Genomic DNA, 23736 nt, shown 5'->3' on the forward strand with positions numbered 1-23736 from the left:
TCATTTTGAAGAGCAGGCCATAATTTTTATTTAACATATTACATACATCACAAATTTAAGAATTTTTAAAAATTGTTATTAGGTTTAGAGCCCAGTATTTATTTTGTTTTGGTTTTCCCATTTACTGTTGTTTAAGGGTTTTTGATAGGCTCCTGTTAATATACATTTTTTTCTGGCAGTGAAATAACTACCATACCTAGGCCTATAGGCGCGCAAACGTTTTAGCGCACGCTAATGCTAGAGACACCTATAGGAATATAATGGATGTCTCTATCGTTAGCACACGCTAATTTTCAGTGTGCACTATAAAAGATAGTGCGCATAAAGCACGGTTTAGTAAACAGGGCCTTAGATTTTTTACTCATCTTAACCCTTTAGTGTCCAATGTTCCAATATGGCTTATTAGGGGAACATTGGACACTAAAGGGTTTTTTAAACTCAAGATCTGGAAAGGTGAGCAAGTAATTAAAAACAAAATCCGGAGCTTTTGGGTTCTGGACTTTGTAGGCTGCATCACACCCTCTCATCCATTTTATCATTAATTCCTGCAAACCTCTGAAAGAAGGCTCTTTATTTCTAAAATCATCCTTATAACAAATAAGATTTGTTATAAAAAAAAAAATTGCTCCACCCACCTTCAAGTTATTTCCATGACAACAAGGAAAAAGTGCAAATTTTACTCCCCAGGGAAACATTTTTTTTTCTGTCTTTTAAGTATGCTTTAATCGATGATTATCCTTGGATTTCTAATCCTTCATCGTCAGTAGGTCCCAGGCAATGGTCCAGGCTGAAGACATTATTGCTATCGCAAACAGGCTTGAGAAACAGCACACTGCACCAATTTCACGTTCACAACACCTGCTGCTGTAAACCCACCACATGGTAGCTTCCTCTATCCCAGTATAAATTATTAAAAAAAAAAACACACACACACAGAGAACCATTACAATGATTTAAAGAAATTTGAAATCAGCAGGTAGAGGAAAGAACGCCAAGTCTGAATTTCTTTGCTCTTCCCTCTTTTGCCGGAGTAGCGTAATGACCTTTGAAAACGTATGAAGATCTTTCCTTCACACGACCGTAGGAACAGGAGAGCAGCAAGCTGTGCATTCAGAAAAAACAGAAGTCATCGATGCACAGCCTCTGCTTTATCCTAATCAGTACTCTAAACGCATTAGGCAGGTGCACAGCCACTCATATGGTGACCGCGGCAAAGGTCTTCACGAGGGTGACCTGGGGGTCTGGCTCTTCCTGTCTCTGCTGGTTGTTGTCAGTAGTGTTGCTCCTGGTCTCCAGGACCTTTTGCCTGTGACGTGCTTCTTGCCGTCGTTTCTTCTCCTGCCGTTGTTCCACCTTTTTCTGCTTATTGGACAGCTGAAACATGAGAAGTTAAAAAACAGGCATAGAATGTAAGGCATTTCCAGGGATCTTCAGTCTGGCTCAGGGACACATTTTAAGCAGTGTTTCTGAAAAAGTGTTATCACCCTCAGGGCAGTGCTGGGGACTGGAAAAAAAAAAAGGGCTGAACAGGGAGTGGAGGAGTGGCCTAGTGGTTAGGGTGGTGGACTTTGGTCCTGGGGAACTGAGTTCAACTCCCACTTCAGGCACAGGCAGCTCCTTGTGACTCTGGGCAAGTCACTTAACCCTCCATTGCCCCATGTAAGCCGCATTGAGCCTGCCATGAGTGGGAAAGCACAGGGTACAAATGTAACAAAAATAAAATAGATACTATTGGAGATTCTATATGGAATGTTGCTACTATTGGAGATTCTACATGGAATGTTGCTATTCCACTAGCAACATTCCATGTAGAAGGCTGCGCAGGCTTCTGTTTCTGTGAGTCTGACGTCCTGCACGTCAGATTCACAGAAGCAGAAGCTTGCGCGGCCACATTGGTGATCTGCAAGGGCCGACTTCTACATGGAATGTTGCTAGTGGAATAGCAACATTCCATGTAGAATCTCAAATAGTAGCAACAGTGGAGGAGTGGCCTAGTGGTTAGGGTGGTGGACTTTGGTCCTGGGGAACTGAGTTCAATTCCCACTTCAGGCACAGGCAGCTCCTTGTGACTCTGGGCAAGTCACTTAACCCTCCATTGCCCCATGTAAGCCGCATTGAGCCTGCCATGAGTGGAAAAGCGCGGGGTACAAATGTAACAAAAAAAAAAAAAAAAAAACACAGCCAAGACAGTGAGTGGGTTCTAAAAGGAATTTTTTGCCAGCAATTACAGATGCATATCTTAAAATGAGGAAGATTACGTAAGGTTTACCATCAGTGCCAGCAGGGCACTGGACAAAATGCTATGTCCTCATACACAAACTTACACATACATTTTGTATGTGGTTATTATGCTATGTTTATTTACTGACTCTGAAGAGCCAGCGAATAGCCCAAATTTAACCCGTTACTGTGTACCCTTAACCCCTTCCCACCCTCAGACCTGCAAAAGGAGTGGAGGAGTGGCCTAGTGGTTAGGGTGGTGGACTTTGGTCCTGAGGAACTGAGTTCGATTCCCACTTCAGGCACAGGCAGCTCCTTATGACTCTGGGCAAGTCACTTAACCCTCCATTGCCCCATGTAAGCCGCATTGAGCCTGCCATGAGTGGGAAAGTGCGGGGTACAAATGTAATAAAAACAAAAAACAAAAAAAAAACACTGCAGGCTGGATCTAATGTATCTTAAATACCGCCAACAGTACTAACCCCGTTCCTACAGTACCCGTGGTCTGGACTCAGCTGCAGAAGTTACTGCAGCCTACTAGACATTAGTAGAGCAAATATTTGATTCATTTGCTTATGTAGCTTGTATGAATGTGACAAGTGCTCTAGCAGACAGGTTAAGCTCCTGTAAATGTAATATATATTATAACTATATTCATAATTATGAACACCTGCTGTTTGTCAATTATTATGAATGTAAACTGCTCAGATCAACGATTGCCAGATACTGTATCTAGTATTAGATAGTGTAAATAATGCACTAGAAAGGTTTGGACGGCTTCCTAAAGGAAAAGTCCATAGACCACTATTAAAAAGGACTTGGGGAAAATCCACTGCTTATTTCTGGGATAAGCCGTATAAAATATTTTGTACTTCTTTGGGATCTTGTCGGGTATTTGTGACCTGGATTGGCCACTGTTGGAAACAGGATCGTGGGCTTGATGGACCTTTGATCTGTCCCAGTGTGGCAACACTTACATACTTATGTCCTTGGGATTCTGCATGGAATGTTGCTACACTTTGGGGTTCTGCATGGAATGTTGCTATTCTTAAGAATTCTAGAGTCTTGCTATTCCTTGCAGTTCTACATGGAGTGTTGCTACTCTTTGGGTTTCTGCCAGGTCCTTGTGACCTGGATTGGCCACTGTTGGAAACAGGATGCTGGGCTCGATGGACCTTTGGTCTTTCCCAGTATGGCAATACTTATGTACTTATGTCCTTGGGATTCGACATGGAATGTTGCTACACTTTGGGGTTCTGCATGGAATGTTGCTATTCTTAAGAATTCTAGAATCTTGCTATTCCTTGCAGTTCTACATGGAATGTTGCTACTCTTTGGGTTTCTGCCAGGTCCTTGTGACCTGGATTGGCCACTGTTGGAAACAGGATCGTGGGCTTGATGGACCTTTGATCTGTCCCAGTGTGGCAATACTTACGTACTTATGTCCTTGGGATTCGACATGGAATGTTGCTACACTTTGGGGTTCTGCATGGAATGTTGCTATTCTTAAGAATTCTAGAATCTTGCTATTCCTTGCAGTTCTACATGGAATGTTGCTACTCTTTGGGTTTCTGCCAGGTCCTTGTGACCTGGATTGGCCACTGTTGGAAACAGGATCGTGGGCTTGATGGACCTTTGATCTGTCCCAGTGTGGCAATACTTACGTACTTATGTCCTTGGGATTCGACATGGAATGTTGCTACACTTTGGGGTTCTGCATGGAATGTTGCTATTCTTAAGAATTCTAGAATCTTGCTATTCCTTGCAGTTCTACATGGAATGTTGCTACTCTTTGGGTTTCTGCCAGGTCCTTGTGACCTGGATTGGCCACTGCTGGAAACAGGATGCTGGCTTGATGGACCTTTGGTCTGTCCCAGTGTGGCAACACTTATGTACTTACAGACTGCGCATCATGTGTGCCAATTTAGGGTGCAAATCCCCTTCATTTATTTTGCCTGTAAAGACTCTACATTTGCCCCCCAATACCAGCATCATGTTAACTCAGCAGTTCAGTCTTTGTGCTGGACTCACTCTACAGCTCTGAAAAAGATAAAACTCCAGAAGGCCACGTAATGTTTCTGTTCAAATTATAATAGGAAATAACACAGAAAGCCAGGGGCCAAGGATAATCAGCTTTAAATGGGAGGCACATTCAGAAAGACGCCTGCTTGCCACTAAGCTTCCCAAGGGTACTTCATCTTATAACTTGCTTCCCAGGCCTCAATGCCCTGTAGGGCAAAACCCTACCAATGTAAAAATAAATAGATAAACATCCCAAAGAACAGCAGGCGAGATACCTTTTGGGGTGTGTTCTTGTTGGTTCTGTTCTCTTCTTTGGGGTTGTTCTGTATTGTGTCATCTTGTGTTCCACTCAGACTAAGGTCCTGATTCCGAAAGATGCTTGTTCCACTTCCATTTTCCACCCGCAACTCTGAGCTGTGTTGGCTTCTGACCTCTTTGTCCTTGACATCTACCAGAGGAAAACAAACACAGTGCCTTAAGGCACCTGAACATTACAGTGGTGACTTGTTGACTGCATAGGTGCTACCATTTGTAAATTCCTGTCTCTCAAAACTGGGATCTGGGTGTCGTCGTCGATGATACGCTGAAACCTTCTGCTCAGTGTGCTGCTGCGGCTAGGAAAGCGAATAGAATGTTGGGTGTTATTAGGAAGGGTATGGAGTCCAGGTATGCGGATGTTATAATGCCGTTGTATCGCTCCATGGTGCGACCGCACCTGGAGTATTGTGTTCAGTACTGGTCTCCGTATCTCAAAAAAGATATAGTAGAATTGGAAAAGGTACAGCGAAGGGCGACGAAAATGATAGTGGGGATGGGACGACTTTCCTACGAAGAGAGGCTGAGAAGGCTAGGGCTTTTCAGCTTGGAGAAGAGACGGCTGAGGGGAGATATGATAGAAGTGTATAAAATAATGAGTGGAATGGATCGGGTGGATGTGAAGCGACTGTTCACGCTATCCAAAAATACTAGGACTAGAGGGCATGAGTTGAAGCTACAGTGTGGTAAATTTAAAACGAATCGGAGAAAATTTTTCTTCACCCAACGTGTAATTAGACTCTGGAATTTGTTGCCGGAGAACGTGGTACGGGCGGTTAGCTTGACGGAGTTTAAAAAGGGGTTAGATAGATTCCTAAAGGACAAGTCCATAGACCGCTATTAAATGGACTTGGAAAAATTCCGCATTTTTAGGTATAACTTGTCTGGAATGTTTTTACGTTTGGGGAGCGTGCCAGGTGCCCTTGACCTGGATTGGCCACTGTCGGTGACAGGATGCTGGGCTAGATGGACCTTTGGTCTTTCCCAGTATGGCACTACTTATGTACTTATGTAGTTGAGCAGTTAATAAACCTAAATAAGGGTCACAGACAGGTGGCCCAATGGAAAAGTGCTTCGCCCTGCCATGCTGAGGACTTGGAATTCAGATCTCATGCCTCGTATTCTGCTCCTTGAGCCAGCAGGTGATAAATCTGTAGGCACTGTACAACAGCAAAACCTAGCAGTTACGCAAGAGGTACATGTGCACCACTTTCCAGAGAGGCACCCAAGATGCCTCCCCAAACCAGAACGCACAGGACTCATCTACCCTATGCTGAAAATACTAGCTGGTCCAGGAATGCACAGGCTCCCATATAGGGTGATTTCACAGCCTTATTAGTATCAGTTTCCATCTGATGGTAGGAGGGCATATCTCACTCATCTGGACTTGTTTGGAAGGCCAATGGGGAAACCTTTATTTATTTATTTATTTGGATTTTGCTGATACCTTTTTCAGTAGTAGCTCAAGGTGAGTTACATTCAGGTACTCTGGATATTTCTCTGTCCCAGGAGGGCTCACAATCTAAGTTTGTACTTGAGGCAATGGAGGGTTAAGTGACTTGCCCAAGATCACAAGGAGCAGCAGCGGGATTTGAACCGGCCACCTCTGGATTGCAACACCGGTGCTCTAACCACTAGGCCACTCCTCCTCTTGTTGTTTCATACAAGCAAAATACCCAACATGGCTAGATTTCAATACGTATTCCTCAAGGGTATGACTAACAATTAAAAAAAATCAAAACAAACCAAATAAAACAATTAAAGACCGAGGACTTGGCGAAGCTAGAGGAATGGTCTGGAATTTGAAAGCCAAGATTTAATGCTAAAAAAATGCAGGGTCATTCATTTGGGCTGCAAAAATCCATGGGAACGGTAACAGTTTAAGGTGTGAAGAACTTCTGTGCACAAAAGGAGCGAGACTTGGGTATGATCGTATATGATGATCTTAAGGTGGCTAAACAGGTAGAAAAAGGCGATGGCGAAAGCTAGAAGGATGCTGGGGTGCACAGGGAGAGGAATGGCCAGTAGGAAAAAGGAGGTGATGATACCCCCGTACAAGACACTGGTGAGACCTCATTTAGAATATCATGTACAATTCTGGAGACTGCACGTTCAAAAAGATATAAACAGAAAGGGGACTGTCCAGAGGGTGACTACCAAAATGGTCACTGGTCTTCGTCAAAGTATATGGGGACCGACAAAGATCTCAACATGTACATGCTTTAGAAGAAAAGTGGGCGAGGAGAGAGATAAGAGACATTTAAATACTGTGATAAGTATAAGTATGAGGCTGTCCTATCCGGGGTAGGCCACTAGAGGGCGCTAGTAGGAGAACAGATAGAGGACGCTTGGACCAGGGAGAGCCCTGGGGGTCCACAAGTGTAGGAGGTTATGGGCTGGGTCCTGTGTAGCTAATTAACCACTTTATACCCCACCTGAGTGGGAAAGGAAGAGAAGTGAGCTGGCAGCAGAAGAAGAGAGATCCCCCTGGAAGATACTGGCTAACCTTATGGACTTGTGGTGGACTGGGTGTCCAAAGGAGACAAGCAGGCTGAAAATCCTGGGGTAAGAAGGCCCTAAAGCATTAGAGTTGGACTGTGTGTCCCCAGTACTGGTAAAGAACTGTGTGTTCAAAGGGAGGACTGTGTGTCCAAAGTACTGAGAGAAGCAGGCTGCAAAGCCTGGGGTTGGGAGTCCCCAAAGTATTGAAGCTAGTGTGGAGCCCATGTATCTGTCTGGGGTGGCTCAGTGTGAAGACCTATGAAAGTATAAAGTATTAAGCTAGAAGAAGTGTGCCCAGGGGCTGGAATAAAGAGTTGCCTGAGAAATATGCAGTTGGTGAGACCTGTTTAATTTGCTTAGTGGGAACCAGGTCACCCTGAGCGAGAAGGGGTAGCACACTAATTTGCATATGATCTGCATATTGAGAACCAGGTCACCCTGAGTGAGAAGGGGGATATCACAATACTTATGTGGCATAAATGCCCAGGAGGAGAGTCTCTTTCAAATGAAAGGAAGCTCTGTAATCAGGGGGCATAGGATAAAGTTGAAAAGGGGACAAACTGCTTTTATGTTTCACTTATATATTCTAATATTGGCCATCATTTACTCATTTCTGATCTGAAGAAGGTATAGCCTTTGAAAGCTAATTACAAATTGTATTTAGTCAGGCCCATAAAAAAAAGTGATCACCTTATTTTCTTTGTGGTGGTTTTATTTCTATTTATTACTCAAAAGAAATGAAGGCAAGAAGCACAGTGCCTCACAACCACTCTTGGGGCTGATTCTGTTCAATCTCTTTAAAAGGTAAGTTTGCCTTTTGCAGACGATACAAAAATCTGATATAGAGTAAACACCCCGGAGGAAGTAAACAAAATGAGTTGGGATCTACAAAAACTGAAGACTACATTTCAAGTGTATAAATCTAAGGGAATTGCATGTGATGGGCGAGAAGGGCTGATGTGCACAGACCACAAAGAAAGACTTCACGGCAATGGTTCCCAAGAATCTCAAGGTTGTGAAACAATCCAGCTTATAATCGAAAGTAATCGCCGGCTATTTCCCGACACAAATCGGGATATGGCCGGCGATTTCGCAAAAGCGGTGAAAAGCGTATAATGGAAAGCTACATTTGTGATAGCTTCGCCGCTTTCCCTTCGCCTCGCCGGCGAAAGTTCAAAGGGGCGTGTTGGCGGCGAAGCGAAGGCGGGACATGGGCAGGCTTGGGCGTGGCTACCAGATGGCCAGCTTTCGCGGATAATGGAAAAATAAAACCCGGCGATAAGCAGTATTTCGCCGGGTTTACTTGGTCCTTTTATTTCCACGACCAAGCCTCAAAAAGGTGCCCCAACTGACCAGATGACCACAGGAGGAAATGGGGGATGACCTCCCCTTACTCCCCCAGTGGTCGCCAACCCCCTCCCACACTAAAATTATTAAAATACAAACCTTTTTTGCCAGCCTGTATGCCAGCCTCAAATGTCATACCCAGCACCCAGACAGCAGTATGCAGGTCCCTGGAACAGTTGTTGTTGATTGCAGTGGACTGCAGAAAGGCAGAGCCAGGCCCACCCCCCCCCCCCCCCCTACCTGTTCCACTTGTGGTGGGTAATGTTGAGCCCTCCCAAACCCCCCAAAACCCACTGTACCCACATGTAGGTGCCCCCCTTCAGCCCTTAGGGCTAGGGTAATGGTGCACACTTGTGGGCAGTGGGTTTTGGGGGGGATTTGGGGGACTCAGCACACAAGGGAAGGGTGCTATGCACCTGGAAGCTAATTTGGTTGTTTATAAAAGATGTTTGAAGTGCCCCCTAGGGTGCCCGGTTGGTGTCCTGGCATGTGAGGGGGACCATTGCACTACAAATGCTGGCTCCTCCCACGGCCAAATGCCTTGGATTTCGCCGGGTTTGAGATCGCCGGCATTTTTTTCCATTATTGCGGAAAAACAAAAGTGGCGATCTCAAACCCGGTGAAATCCAAGGCATTTCGCCGGCCCACACCGTATTATCGAAAAAAAAGATGGCCGGCCATCTTTTTTGAAAATACGGTTCCGGCCAGCTGTTGCGGCGCCGCCAAAATAGATCGCCGGCGATCAATTTCGCCGGCGCCGTTCGATAATGCCCCTCAATGTCACAAGTCAGTGGCCAAAGCCAGATAGATGGTAGGATGCAGAGAGGCATAACTAGTAGAAAAAAAAAGATTGCAATAAAGCCCCTGCGCCAGGTCATTGGGGATGCCTCACTTGAATATTGTGTTTAGTTTTGCAGGCCATATTTCCAGAACGTCCAAGTTAACCAGGTCCCAGAGGGAGATTTTAGGCCAGTCCTGGCTTTCTGACAAGCCTATCATGATGCATTATGGGACCCGCATAATGGATTTCAATAGGTAGAATCGGGGATTATAAATCCCACACAGCTTTGGGGTGTAAATTCAAAACCAGGAATGGCCACAAAGTCTCTTTCTGGAACTGAGTCACTTGGTAGCTCTGTGTATCTGTTAGGAGGATATAGAGTCTAGAGATGGCCCAGAGGAAAACCACCAAATACTGAATAGCCTGCACCAGAAAACATTACAAGAGACTTGAGGACCTAAATATCTTTGTCCTGGAGAAGAGAAGTGGACAAGAAACAAAATTTAAAGATATTTAAATGTATGAAAGAAGGTTTCTAAAGAAAAGGAAACTAGCTCAAAGGGACATGACGACACTGCAAGGGTATGGACTCAGGAGCATCCAAAAATTTTTTTTGCCCCCACAGAAAGAGGGGGAATACTTGAAATGCCCTCCCAGAAGTGGAGGAGACAAATATGGTGAAGCAGATTCCAAAATGTCAAGAGGATGGAAACCAAATCACTGAGCACTTCAGCACAAGGATATAAGAATAGCCATACTGGCGAGATGGCTTAGTAAACTGAGGTATGTTTGCGAAATGGAAAGGCTCCTGGCGGAAAGGCGTAATCAACAGCAAAGGTGGCACTCAATATGGGGCCCTTTCATCAGCATGGCCATGAGTCAGTGAGGCATGAGGGAGACCAAGCATTGTTAGAGGAGGCGGGGACCTAACCGGGAGGGGGGGGGTGGTATTGGGAAGGGGGGGGGGTCTGGTTAAGTACATAAAAAACGTTATATAAATTTTGGAGTGTGTTTTTTTGCTTTCAAATGAAAGGTTGAACAACAATAACAGGACTGTTGCTGTTAGGTTTTTAATAATTGCGTTGAATGTCGATTGATCTAACGTGGCTTGGTGTTATTTTCTTCTTCCTCTTGTTGTATGTTTACCTTGTTAATAAAGACTTCATGCAAATAAAAAATAAAAAAAAGAATAGCCATACTGGGTCACAACGGTCCATCTAGCCCAGTATCCTGCTTGCAGCAGTGGCCAAATTCAGGTCACAGGTACCTGGCAGAAACACAAAAAGCAGCAACATTCCATGCTACCAAACCCAGGGCAAGCAGTGGCTTCCCCTATGTGTGTGTACCTCAATAATGGACTACGGACTTTTCATCCAGGAGCCTGTCCAATCCTTTCTTAAACCCAGATACACTAACCGCCATTACCACATCCTCCGCAGTTGTTATGGTATAAGCCAATTGTCAGAATTAAATATGTAGCAGAGTTATTGATTTTATATCAATATAAAAATGCAGCTTTTTAAAAGATATATTGAAACTGTATTTCAATACCTTCTTTCCCCTTTTCCTTGGGAATTTCTGGTAGCAGGGCTAGTCAATTACAAACACTTAACAGAGACAAAAGCTGGCTGGGAGGGTCACCAAGACATCTCTAGAGAACAAAAAACTGAAGCAGACAGAGAGACTCCCATGACAAAAGAAACTCCCACCTATCACAGCAGACTGAAACCCTCAAGCTATAGAAAAGCCATTTGCCAGCAGATATCCAGGAAACATGTGACCATGCTCCCCTGCAAACTACAATACCCAAGATCCCCTGCAAACTACAACTCAGGGAACATTATAAAAAGCCTGGAAACAGCCCAGCTCTCCCTCTTGGGAAGCTCGCTTGGGACCTGCTGCTCTCTCTTGGAACCTGATGCTCACTCTTGGGACCTGACCTGCAGTCCACCTGCCTCTGCCTCATGGCTCATCGATCTTCAATGGACCACAGCATGCTCTGTAACAAAAGGACTGTTCTGTGAGTTATAACTTTTTGATCTAGACCTGCTACCTGGCTTTAAGTGCAGATTCTCTGTAAGACCCTTACCTCTCGTTTGCAATATTATTTACATGATTTGTATATTAAATCAACCTTTTTGAAGCTAAAAATATAGTCTCTTTGTGTTCTGAGTATATGATATCTGTTAAGGTTATACTGGAAGCGCATGGACACTTTTAAACTTAGTGCCATGCTCTGAGTACAAGCTTTCAAAACTTGCAGTACAGAATACTGCATTTCAACAGAGATATATACTTAATTTATTTAATTTATTACAATTATCACCTTTGGTGATTGGTGGAGAAATTAATATCCTAAAACTTATAAATACAGCGCCTGCTCTTAAATTATAAACAGTAGCGAGTGCTCTAGAGCTCTTTCCCCCAAAGTAAATCATTTCTTGTAACACAGTGAGTTCCAGAGCTTAACTATTACTACTACTTACTACTACTTAACATTTCTAGAGCGCTACTACGGTTACGCAGCGCTGTACAAATTAAACTAATAAATCAGGATGGTCCCTGCTCAGGAGAGCTTACAATCTAAAGGACGAAATGTCAAGTTGGGGCAGTTACGGATTCCTGGGAAGAGGTGTAGTGATTAGGTGCCGAAGGCGACATTGAAGAGGTGGGTTTTGAGCAATGATTTGAAGATGGGTAGGGAGGGGGCCTGACGTATGGGCTCGGGGAGTTTGTTCCAAGCATGGGGTGAGGCGAGGCAGAAGGGGCGAAGCCTAGAGTTGGCGGTGGTGGAGAAGGGTACTGAAAGGAGGGATTTGTCTTGAGAGCGGAGGTTACGGGTAGGGACATAAGGGGAGATGAGGGTAGAGAGGTAAGGAGGGGCTGCAGATCGAGTGCATTCGTAGGTGAGTAGGAGAAGCTTGAACTGTATGCGGTATCTGATTGGAAGCCAGTGAAGAGACTTGAGGAGAGGGGTGATATGAGTATATCGGTTAAGGCAGAAGATAAGACGTGCGGCAGAGTTCTGGATGGACTGAAGGGGGGATAGATGGCTAAGTGGGAGGCCGGTGAAGAGTAGGTTGCACTAGTCAAGGCGAGAGGTAATGAGAGAGTGGATGAGGATTCGGGTGGTGTGCTCGGAGAGGAAAGGGCGAATTTTGCTAATGTTATAGAGGAAGAAGCGACAGGTCTTGGCTATCTGCTGGATATGGGCAGAGAAGGAGAGGGAGGAGTCGAAGATGACACCGAGGTTGCGGGCAGATGAGACGGGGACGATGAGGGTGTTATCAACTGAGATAGAGAGTGAAGGGAGAGGAGAAGTGGGTTTGGGTGGGAAAACAATAAGTTCAGTCTTGGCCATGTTTAGTTTCAAGTGGCGGTTGGACATCCAGGCACCAATGTCGGATAAGCAGGCCCAGTACTTTGGCCTGGGTTTCCGCAGTGATTTCTGGTGTGGAGAGATAAAGCTGGGTGTCGTCGGCATAAAGATGATAGTGGAAACCATGAGAGGAGATCAGGGAGCCTAAGGAAGAGGTGTAGATTGAAAAAAGAAGGGGCCCAAGGACAGATCCCTGAAGAACTCCAACAGAGAGCGGGATAGGGGAGGAGGATGAACCATGGGAGTGTACTCTGAAGGTACGATGGGAGAGATAAGAGGAGAACCAGAAAAAATATTTCCCCCTCCTATTTGTTTTAAAAGTATTTCCACGTGAGATCTTAAATATCACAATAGATCCACATCAGGCAATGGCTTTGCAAACTCTGATTCCCTTCCCCTCAATACATTCGATATCTGGGGATTAATATCATTATGACAATAAATGAATTATATGCTGCAAATTATCCCTCCAAAATACAAGAGCTATTCACAGAGTTGGAACACTGGGAAGGTCTTGGGCTATGATGGTTGGGTAGGATTGTGGCCCTGAAAATAATGCTACTGCCCAAGCTCCTACATCATTTTATAGCATTAACAATTTCATTACCAAAAAAATCTCTTTATCAGGCTGCAAATATAAAGTGTTTTCCTTCATATGGAAAAAAACGACCTCCGAGGATTAAGACAGCAATGTTATACCAGCCTAGGCCAAAATGTGGGATGGGAGTACCCAATTTTTCTTTATGTTATCAAGCAGTTTATCTTTGAATCCTTACGGAGTCAGGTAATTCTACTTTAAAACCCTGGGCGGCCTTAGAACACCTCTGTGGGCTATGCTGTGGCTGCCACATGGTTACCCACATAAGGCTAAATACTATTACATTTCCAACTGTATGGCGTGGAAATAGCAGGTTCATAAGTTGGCAACGAGTGTTTGTGGCCAAGAGCAGAAGCATGCAAGCAGAAAGTACGACCAGCACTGCCCAGAGTTCTCCAGAAATTGGACTATATATACCAGATGAACCAATTAACTGCGATACATACAGGACAACTGATGAGTTTTCATAAAGTTTGGGACCGATACATAGCTTGGAAAAACACCTTGGCTGATGCATAAAGTTAACTTTGCTTAAGTTTAACTGGGGAGATTCCTCTATCATACCTATGTCAATAATGTCTAATGATATACAGGGGGGGGAGGGGGTGTCTGGGTAGCAGGGGTTATTTTTTCTGCTGGCTATATATGTCTATTGTTCTATTATTAATTGCATATATAGTATGTGCTTTGTATAACTGAAAAACTTTAATAAACACAAATAGAATGTTAGGTATTAGGAAAGGAATGGAAAACAAATGCCTTTGTATTGCTCCATGGTACGACCGCACCTCGAATATTGTGTTCAATTCTGGTCGCCGCATCTCAAAAAAGATATAGTGGAATTAGAAAAGGTACAGAGAAGGGCAACGAAAAAGGGGATGGGACGACTTCCCTATGAGGAAAGGCTAAAGCGGCTAGGGCTCTTCAGCTTGGAGAAAAGGTGGCTGAGGGGAGATATGACAGAGGTCTATAAAATAATGAGTGGAGTTGAACAGGTAGATGTGAAGCGTCTGTTTACGCTTTCCAAAAATACTAGGACTAGGGGGCATGCGATGAAGCTACAATGTAGTAAATTTAAAATGAATCGGAGAAAATGTTTCTTCACTCAATCTGTAATTAAACTCTGGAATTCGCTGCCAGAGAATGAGGTAGAGGCAGTTAACTTGGCAGAGTTTAAAAAAAGGTTTGGACAGCTTCCTAAAGGAAAAGTCCATAGACCATTATTAAATTGGGGAAAATCCACTATTTCTGGGATAAGCAGTATAAAATGTTTTGTACTTTTTTGTGATCTTGCCAGGTATCTGTGACCTGGATTGGCCACTGTTGGAAACAAGATGCTGGGCTCGATGGACCTTTGGTCTGTCCCAGTACGGCAATACTTATGCACCCATTCTACACCGCTCAGGATTTTATACACCTCAATCACATCCCCCCTCAAACATCTCTTTTCCAAGCTGAAGAGACCTAACCTCTTTAGCCTTTCCTCATACGAGAGGAGTTCCATCCCTTTATCAAACTGAGAAACACTGCTCTGAAGCAGAAAAGCAAAAAATAAACAGAATCCACCAGGCCACGAATTTACTAACTTACCAATTCTATTCAATTCATCCATCTGAAGAATCGCAAACACAGCTGACTCAATATTGTAATTCTCAGCTTCCAAGTTCTGAAGTATCAACTCTATGTTCTGTAAACCAGAATACAAAGAATAACTGGATGTTACTGTAAGTTAAAAACATGAACCAAAACCTTTGTGAGCGTAGTTAGATATCACAGTTCACAGTATTCTCAAAGTAAAAACTCCCAGACAACCATGAACACTGCTATCATTTTCCTACAATTACAGCCAGGCACATCAGATGGAGAAACAGCACAGTCACAGTATCTCTTTTTTCTCATGTCTCCAGACACTTTCAAGGCATCAGAACACAAAAAGACAGCCGCTGATATCGACATGTTCCTAATGCAAATTGTACTTACGTGTGTAACCAAAAATTCATGGACAAATTATGCACCCTTCCTCAAATCGCTTCCTAGTGTTACATCCTTATAAACAGGATTAAAGAAATTTGACAGCATTCACCAAACATGCCATAGTAACCCATGTGCATCTATGCTACATCAAACCACATACACATTAAAGACCAGCACCTGACCTAACAAAACAGGCGCAACAGTACAGTAAAGAGATCACAAACATCTGTGGCAAAACCAAACAGGCAGGGGAATCTTATCGCAAAAAATAATCAATGTGCAATTTACAGAGCAAGCATTACGGAAGAGTAACTGTGGCTCTGCTACACTGAGCTGGAAGCTTTGTAAAACAGCCAGAACTTTTTTTTTGGGGGGGTGGGAGGGGGGGGTTGCTGGTGTACATCAGTATTGGTACACATTAAAGCTACAGTTTTGCAATCATTCTAGCACTGATTTTAAAGCATTATCATGGTTACTGTAATATGTTCCCTTTATAGCCTGAGTAATTCAACCACACACAAAAACAGCTTCCCTCTCTACCCCGATTTGCATTTGACTTATTATGTTGTACTTTTCCTTAACATTGTAAGCCACATAGAGCCTGCCTTGGTGGGATATAAATGTTCACAGTAAATAAATAAATAAAGGCACAAATTTGTTTTCATTTCATACTGTTGGGACCCCTTTTGAGGAAGCATGATTTCTACTTTATATTTGATCAGTGGCGTTCCTGGGGGGGCTGACACCCGGGGCGGATCACCAATGCGTCCCGCCCCCCGGGTGCAGTGCCCCCCCTCCAGCGAAAGGAAACCCCCGCGAAGGAACCCCCCCCCCCCCCCGTCGGGTGCATGCCGCTGAGGGGGGGGGGGGGGGTGCCGCGCGCGCCTGTCCTCCGTTGTTCCATGCTTCTTCTCTGCCCCGGAACAGGAAGTAACCTGTTCCGGGGCACAGAAGAAGCATGGAACAACGGAGGACAGGCACGCGTGGCGGCACCCCCCCCCCCCCCCCCAGCGGCGGCGTGCACCCAGGGAGGACCGCACCCACCGCCCCCCCCCCCCCCCCCCCCCAGGAACGCCACTGTATTTGATGTAACCATATTAATGTGTATTCTTTATGTCTTTGTTTTTATCTCTAGTTGGGCACGTGTGATTGAATATATTGCAGGTGTGACATATGCAGTCACTTTCCCTATCAGCCTGAGTAATATGCAACGAATAACGACTGATAGTCTGAAGTGGCCTAAGAGTTGGGGTCTGCTTGTCTACAACCACCTTAAGGCATTTGCATGTGGTCTATTAGCAAATACACTTTCCCCCTTTTACTTATCTTTCTATGTATTTTCAGAAGCTGTTCTTATATATGGTTGAATTGTGCAGAAGTTCTGAATGAAGTATATGACACAGTGGGATAACCTTTTTTTTTTTTTTTTTAATGTTGTTCTTTTCATTAAATGTTTGTCTTTTGTGTTCAGCTTTTATTTCTTCCCTTTGTTACATTAAGGCATGCTGCCCTGTCATCATTTTATCACCTAAGGCCCCAGAAACAGACATCACACCGAAACACATGGGACATTTGACATAAGCTAAAATTTCAGATCGTTGTATATATATCTCTGTGATAGCAGTTTCTCTTGTTATGACAACCCATTGTTTGGTATAATTTGACGTTTGTGTATATGTTTTTCTATGTAATTTAAATGCCTTCTCTTTTTGTAATCAACACGTTATAATGCATACATAAATATAAAAAAATATTCCCAATTGCTCTGTGTATTACACACAAACATATAAACGGTGAGTGACCGAACTCACTCGCAAATGCGCAGTAGAGACTTCCCTCTCTGTCCCGCCCCCGCGTAAACACGTGATGACGGGGGCGGGACAGAGAGGGAAACTGCGCTCCCCCCCCCCCCCCGAGGTCGCTGCCGCCACCCCTCCACCCGGCCCGGGCCCTCTGATCGCAATTAATTCAACTTACCGCAGCAAGCAGATCAGCTGAGCTCCGGTCGGCCTTCCTTCCCTGCCTGTGTCCTGCCCTCGCCGACGGTACGTCGCACGAAGGCGGGACACAGGCAGAGAAGGAAGGCCAGGCCGACGGGAGCTCAGCTGATCTGCTTGCTGCGGCGATGTAAGTTGAATAGTGAACAGAGGGCCCGGGCCGGGTGGAGGGGTGACGGCGGCGACTCCGGTGGGGGGGGGGGAGGTACCGGTAGCGGTGACCTCGGGGGGGGGGGAGGGGGCAGTGGCAACCTCGGGGGGGGGGGGGGGGGGCCTTGGAAAACCCCCATTCCAATAGTAGCCCGTTTTAACGGGCTCAACGGCTAGTCTTCATAGAAAAGGATCAGGGTGTACAATAGGAAACAGAAACCAGTTACTCACCGAACAGCCAGTTGCATTATGAACTTTCTGCACAGCTTCTTCCACTTCCTCCTGGAAATCCTCCATTTCCTGTGGGACAGAACTCTCTTCCTCTGGCCTGTTTTTCACTTTATTTGAGCCATCTTTGCTGAGCATCTGGAGACAAAAAAAAAAAAAAAAACCAGCAAGATATTAATTAATGAGCCTGTATGCCTATATATTCAGTACCGAAAGGAAGAGAGTGCATTTTATATCCTGTAAGGCTATGGTTGTTAGCCAAACTCTACAGCCAAGAGAATACCTGCAGGAAGGCGTAAGAGGGGTGGAGTGTTTGTACTGTGCTACTTCCATTTATCTAATGTAAAAACTAAATGTTGTTGATCCCTTAAAGCTGCTACAGGCAAAGCAAATGGCTTGCTAGCAAAAGAACTCCTCCCAAAACCCGTAAACCAGCAAAGAACAAAACTAGATGACTCTACTACTAACCTCCGTCCGAAGACAAGCTGGAGTTTCTGAATTGTCGTTAAAGCGCCGCACACTGTCATAGTGCTCACCATAGCGGTATGCGATGTGCAGCTCCCCGGCACTGGCTTTGTCTGTTCCACGGATCTGAGAGCAAACAAAGAATACATTTCATCTTTTTTCCTGCTCTAACAACTTTACCTGCATTAATTCCTCCCCAGAGATACCAAAATATTGCCAAGTCCAACTCTCTCATTTTACACATGCCATCTCCCAAACCACTGCATCTTACAACACAACACTTTCTCATTTCATCAGTCTCCCTCTTCCCTGGACTGATCATCTATGGATTATATTTACAGCTCATTTGTATGCTTGCTCATTTCCCTGGACCTCTGACAATCCCGCCCGCCCTTCAGGGCGGTTTGCTGGGATGGATCCTCTCTCCTTTCCCTCTTTTCCCTCTCTGTTCCCTTCTAACTTTGGTGATCGAGACAAGGATAATCAGGTCGCTCTTTGGGATTCTACGAAAATTTTTCTTCACTCAACGTGTAATTAAACTCTGGAATTCATTGCCAGAGAATGTGGTAAAGGCGGTTAGCTTAGCGTAGTTTAAAAGCGGTTTGGATGGCTTCCTAAAGGAAAAGTCCATAGACCGTTATTAAACGGACTTGGGGAAAATCCACTATTTCTGGGATAAGCAGTATAAAATGTTCTGTACATTTTTTGGGATCTTGCCATGTATTGGTGACCTGGATTGGCCACTGTTGGAGACAAGATGCTGGGCTTGATGGACCTTTGGTCTTTGCCAGTATGGCAATACTTATGTACTTACTCTCTCTGCCCAAATCACGTATGTTTCATGAAAACGACCCTTGCCTAACAACTCTCGTTGAGATGGTAAGAAGTGGTTCCACTATGGGCTACACCTTCTTAAACAGCAAATGTGCTCTAAGAAGTGATTTCCTTCTACATACAGGCCATGCTGACAGTCCATTCTGCTGCAGGGCTTTTTATTTTATTTTGGATAAGTTCTTTCTTGACCTCGGCCCAGGCAATCAAGGCCACCCCTCCCAGGAGTAGGGGAGGGAGGCCAAGGCTCCAAACACAAGGACTCCAGCAGGATGCCCTTTGGTGTGTGTGTGTGGGGGGGGGGGTGGGGGGGGGAATCCGGACGACTAGGTTTTACACTCCCGGATTTTACAGAACAACAAGAAAGCCCAGCCAAACCCAGTGCCGCCCCACACACACAAATCTTATTTAATTTATTTTTCCATTTAATCTAACAGAGCTCAACCAGCTCCCCTGGGAACTGTTCCACAAACAAGGAGGTATTAGTTGCTTCCCCAGAACCTACCAGGCTGGATCTAGATTGCATAATGTAGCTCATCTAATGACAACTGAACGCTACTGACTGGTTATGGGCTGCACAGGACCCTTTATAGGATGCGGGCTTCGAGACACTGGTTCTCAGTCTCGCTGCACCCTACGCCTGGAATACACTTCCTGAGCCCCTACGTCTTGCCCCATCCTTGGCCACCTTTAAATCTAGATTGAAAGCCCACCTCTTTAACATTGCTTTTGACTCGTAACCACTTGTAACCACTCACCTCCACCTACCCTCCTCTCTTCCTTCCCATTCACATTAATTGATTTGATTACTTTATTTATTTTTTGTCTATTAGATTGTAAGCTCTTTGAGCAGGGACTGTCTTTCTTCTATGTCTGTGCAGCGCTGCGTATGCTTTGTAGCGCTATAGAAATGCTAAATAATAGTAGTAGTAGTAGTAAGAGCATGTGTACCCACATCTGGACTATCTGGAGGGCTGTGAGGAATGAGGCTAAAAATAGGGCATGCTGGTATAGTTTACAGCAAACTTAACATGTGGCCCCACATAAAAGCTGTTACAATAGTCTAAGGAATTTTTAACTGAGGCTTAACTAATAGGATCTCAGAGCCTCTTCCTCCAAGAAAGTGAATTGATTTGCGCTTTCTGACTCCACTATAAACAAAAGCTTCAAAATGTTTCACCAGGGAATATAATAGGCATTTTGAGCCACCTCAGCTATATGAACTTGAAAAGGAACCTTTGTAATTCAGAAACCCTCCTAAGGTCCTTACTGACTTCTCGATAAGGCTATTATTCCATTAATCTGAGACTGTCGAGATATCATGGACCAAATTTCCCAAAACAAAGCTCAGTTTCCAACAAAAAGCATTAATCCACCTGTACTTAGCCACATGTCTAGCTGTTCCAAATATGCATTTGGTCAATTACTTGTCAACTCAGTGAACTGGCCCGGGACATCAGCATATAAACATGAGATGAAATCCCACGAATAACCTGGCCAAAGGGTTGCCAAGAAAATTAAATAAGGGGGGATAAAGAGGAACCCTGAGGGACTAAGACCTGACAGAAAACAAGGTGTCATCCAGCCCTACCAAAAAGGCCTTCCCTTTGAGAAAGGGTTCAGTTCAAGACAACTCTGTCCTGGATATCAAACATATAAATTGCGAGTGACCGTACTCACCCGCAAATGCGCAGTAGAGACTTTCCCTCTCTGTCCCGCCCCCCCCCCCCCCCCCCCGTCAATACGTGATGACGGGGATGGGACAGAGAGGGAAACTGCGCGAAGGGGAGGGAGGGAGGGAACTGCCGAGGTCACTACCGCTCCCCTCCCCAACTGGAGTCGCCGCCCCCCCTCCACCCGGCCCGGGCCCTCTCTTCACAATTCAACTTACAGCGCCGAAAACGCAGCAGGCAGATCAGCTGAGCTGCCGTCGGCCTTCCTTCCCTGCCTCTGTCCCGCCCTCGCCGACGTTATGTCACACGAGGGCGGGACACAGGCAGAGAAGGAAGCCCAACGGCAGCTCAGCTGATCTGCCTGCTGCGGTTTCGGCGCTGTAAGTTAAATCGCGGAGAGGGCCCGGGCCGGCGACTCCGGGGGGGGGGGGGGGGAACGGTAGCGGCGACCTCCGGGGGGAGGGGCGGCGGCGACCCGGCGAGGAGGATAGCTGGAAATCTCGCCCGTTTTAACGGGCATAACGGCTAGTAAAGCATATATAGCAGATCAAATTCTAATTCAGCTTGAAGTCGTGATAGCTAAGCGGACATATGAAAAGAGGTTTACAAAATCATGAATGAGATGCGACATCCAAATAGGAAAGGATCATTTACCTTTCCAAAGGGTAACAAGATCATACAATTCTCAGTCTGTTTCCCTTCCCTTTTACTTGTCTCTACCCAATTCCTTTCCCTGGTTCTCCTTTCCATTTTATCTTACCTTGTCTCTCACATCCCAATTCACCCACTGTCCTCTTTTATCCCATCCATTTCTCTTGTTGTGTTACATCCCACTCCTAGTCTTCATTTCCCTCTCCAACAATCTGCATGACTACAGCAGCAGGACAGATACACAAACAGCCACCAACCTCCCTAAAATATGCTTGTTCTTTAAAACGGAAGAAACCCGTGCTACATGGAGAAGCAGCAACCGCAATAAGGCCAAAGCGTAACTCCAGAAGCATCCATTCCAGATACCACTCCCTGCCAAGTGACTTATTAGAAAACAGAAAAGAAAACCACAGGGATGCCTGGATTACCCAGTTTAAAGTCTCGCTTCACTCCTTACCTGCCACAAGGGTTTATTCAGCTGATGAATCACCACGTTCACCTCATTGTTTCTTGCAAAAGCCACAATGGCATCATTGCCAGCAAAAGTACCAGGCTTTGCTAAACTTGCAACTAAAGAAATGGAAAGAGAAGGGGAAAAAAATAAGTTCAAGAGCAGACTGCACTTAAGAAGTCTCCAGCCTGGAATAACAATGCAACCCTACAGCAGTATCCCGATCTTGAGCTCCTTGGAGTCCTAAAAAAAAATATTCTCACCTACTGAGTAGTGAACACTTACTGTGTCTGTCAAAGGGTACATCATCCTCTACAAAGGGCTCAAAGTCAGTGCGTTGCCTCACCATGTAGTCCACAGTTTCCTGGCGATGTTTGAGGTGATTTCGAGAGTGGCCCTCCAGCTGGTCTCCCAGAGCTCGGAACAGACAGTTGCTGAAGAATAAGAGGAGATGAATCAGCATAGAGTGAAGCAAAGGGCAAGTCTGAAAAGAGAAGGGTAAATCAATGGAAAAATGGGCCAGATCTAAGATGAAGAAATAAGAGAAAATGATGGAAGGAGGACATGCTAGATCAAAAAAAAAAATGATGGCTATGATCTGTGGCTAAATCCATTCTCCTTCTCCTTTCAACCTGACGTACTGCAGTAGAAAAACTCCAGCTCATACCTTCCCTAATCGTACTCTGACAGGAGAAACTAGTGCTTTTGTTTCCTCTGCCATGAAGGGCCGATCTCACAATATGAGCCAAGAGATTCTAAACGAAAGAAGCCAATACAGTGGGGGCTTGGCAGCATATGGTACAGTATCATTCCCACTTCCAACTTTGGTGGATGTAGGCCACTGAAGGAGGAGCATGGGATATGCAAAACAGCCAGATGTGTAAAAAAAAAAAAAGGTGAGAAAATTGGAGGGAAGGGGAATGGTGTGAGAAAACTGGGAGCTGAATTGGGAAGGGCGGTAGAGGGAGCTCCTGTAAGGCACACACTAAGAGTAGATCATAGAAACATAGTAGATGACGGCAGAAAAAGATCTGCACGGTCCATCCAGTCTGCCCAACAAGATAAACTCATATGTGCTATTTTTTGTGTATACCCTACCTTGATTTGTACCTGTCTTTTTCAGGGCACAGACCGTAGAAGTCTGCCCAGCACTATCCCCGCCTCCCAACCACCAACCCCGCCTCCCACCACCGGCTCTGGCACAGACCGTATAAGTCTGCCCAGCACTATCCCCGCCACCGGCTCTGGCAGTGTACATTCAGGTACAGTAGCTATTTTTCTGTCCCTGAAGCTCACAGTCTGAGTTTGGATCTGAGGATTGACTTGCACAGGACCAAAAGGAGCTGCAAAGGTTTCTGAACTGGACTCCTCTCCCTCCCCCCGATTCTGGATTTGCTGCTCTCACCATTGGGCTACTCCTCCAAGTCCTTCTGCAGCTCCTAATGACTTGGGAACGTTATTTAACTCTAGATGGTCTCTAGGGCCAGAGAAATACCTCCTGTGCATAGGAGCAGACGCTGTGGGTGCTTGAGCACCCCCAATATTGAGAAAATTCCTTGCATGTGTCCAGGGAGGGGTAATTTCCATTAGGCTTAGCACCCCCAATAATTTTGAAAAGTTGGCTCCTGTGCCTGAATATAATTCACCTTGGGCTGCCCCCGTTTCCCTTAATCACTGAGCGACCCTCCTTCCTCATACAGAACAGGGAACCTGCCAGCATCCCAGCCCCGCCCCCCTGGTGCTGAGGCTCGGCCGCGAGCGCCTCAGGCCACCTCCCCCACCCGACTCTCAGGTCTTCCTGGGCCGCGCGCGCTCCTCTCACCCGTCCCCCGGCACCTCGCGCAGCCGCAGCCCCAGAAACTGCAGCTGGTTGGCGAAGCTGAGAAACTCCTCGGCGTCGCCGTCCGCGTCGGGCCGGTTCCTGCGCTCCTTGGCCAGCGCCCTCCTCGCCGCCCTCTCGTCCCTCTTGCGCTCCACCTCGGACTTCCTGCCGCCCTGCTGCTGCTGCTGCCGAGCCTTCGCCACCTGCTGCTTCCGGGACATGCCGAGGAGGGCCCGCGCGCGGAGCCCCCCAGCCACGCGCCACTGGAGGCCTCCGCTTCCGGTGTTCAGACGCATGCGCGGCCCGGCTCCCGGCCAGGATAAAAAAAAA

At 45.7% G+C, this 23736-nt stretch overlaps 1 protein-coding gene across 1 annotated transcript; it reads right to left on the reverse strand.

Annotated features, from left to right (window-relative positions):
- On the reverse strand, positions 1 to 23732 carry OTUD3 (OTU deubiquitinase 3). Its single transcript, XM_030186271.1, has 8 exons — positions 23407 to 23732; positions 21870 to 22018; positions 21591 to 21703; positions 17982 to 18104; positions 17517 to 17651; positions 14755 to 14851; positions 4518 to 4690; positions 1 to 1374 (listed from the first exon to the last, which is right to left on the reverse strand). Exons 1-8 carry the CDS (start codon positions 23700 to 23702, stop codon positions 1195 to 1197), a joined length of 1266 nt encoding a protein of 421 aa, XP_030042131.1. The 5' UTR covers positions 23703 to 23732; the 3' UTR covers positions 1 to 1194.
- Positions 23733 to 23736: the final 4 nt, after the last annotated feature.

The sequence above is a fragment of the Microcaecilia unicolor genome, chromosome 13 (assembly GCF_901765095.1).
Source record: "Microcaecilia unicolor chromosome 13, aMicUni1.1, whole genome shotgun sequence".
NCBI lineage: Eukaryota > Metazoa > Chordata > Amphibia > Gymnophiona > Siphonopidae > Microcaecilia > Microcaecilia unicolor.

What these genes read in the sequence shown, in the direction of transcription:
- OTUD3 (XM_030186271.1), bottom strand. Translation starts at nt 23,702, where the DNA reads ATGCGTCTGAACACCGGAAGCGGAGGCCTCCAGTGGCGCGTGGCTGGG. An exon ending in CAGCTTGTCTTCGGACGGAG is followed by an intron (nt 17,652 to 17,981) that starts GTTAGTAGTAGA and finishes TTTTGTCTCCAG; the next exon opens with ATGCTCAGCAAAGATGGCTC. An exon ending in ATAATGCAACTGGCTGTTCG is followed by an intron (nt 14,852 to 17,516) that starts GTGAGTAACTGG and finishes TCTGGTTTACAG; the next exon opens with AACATAGAGTTGATACTTCA.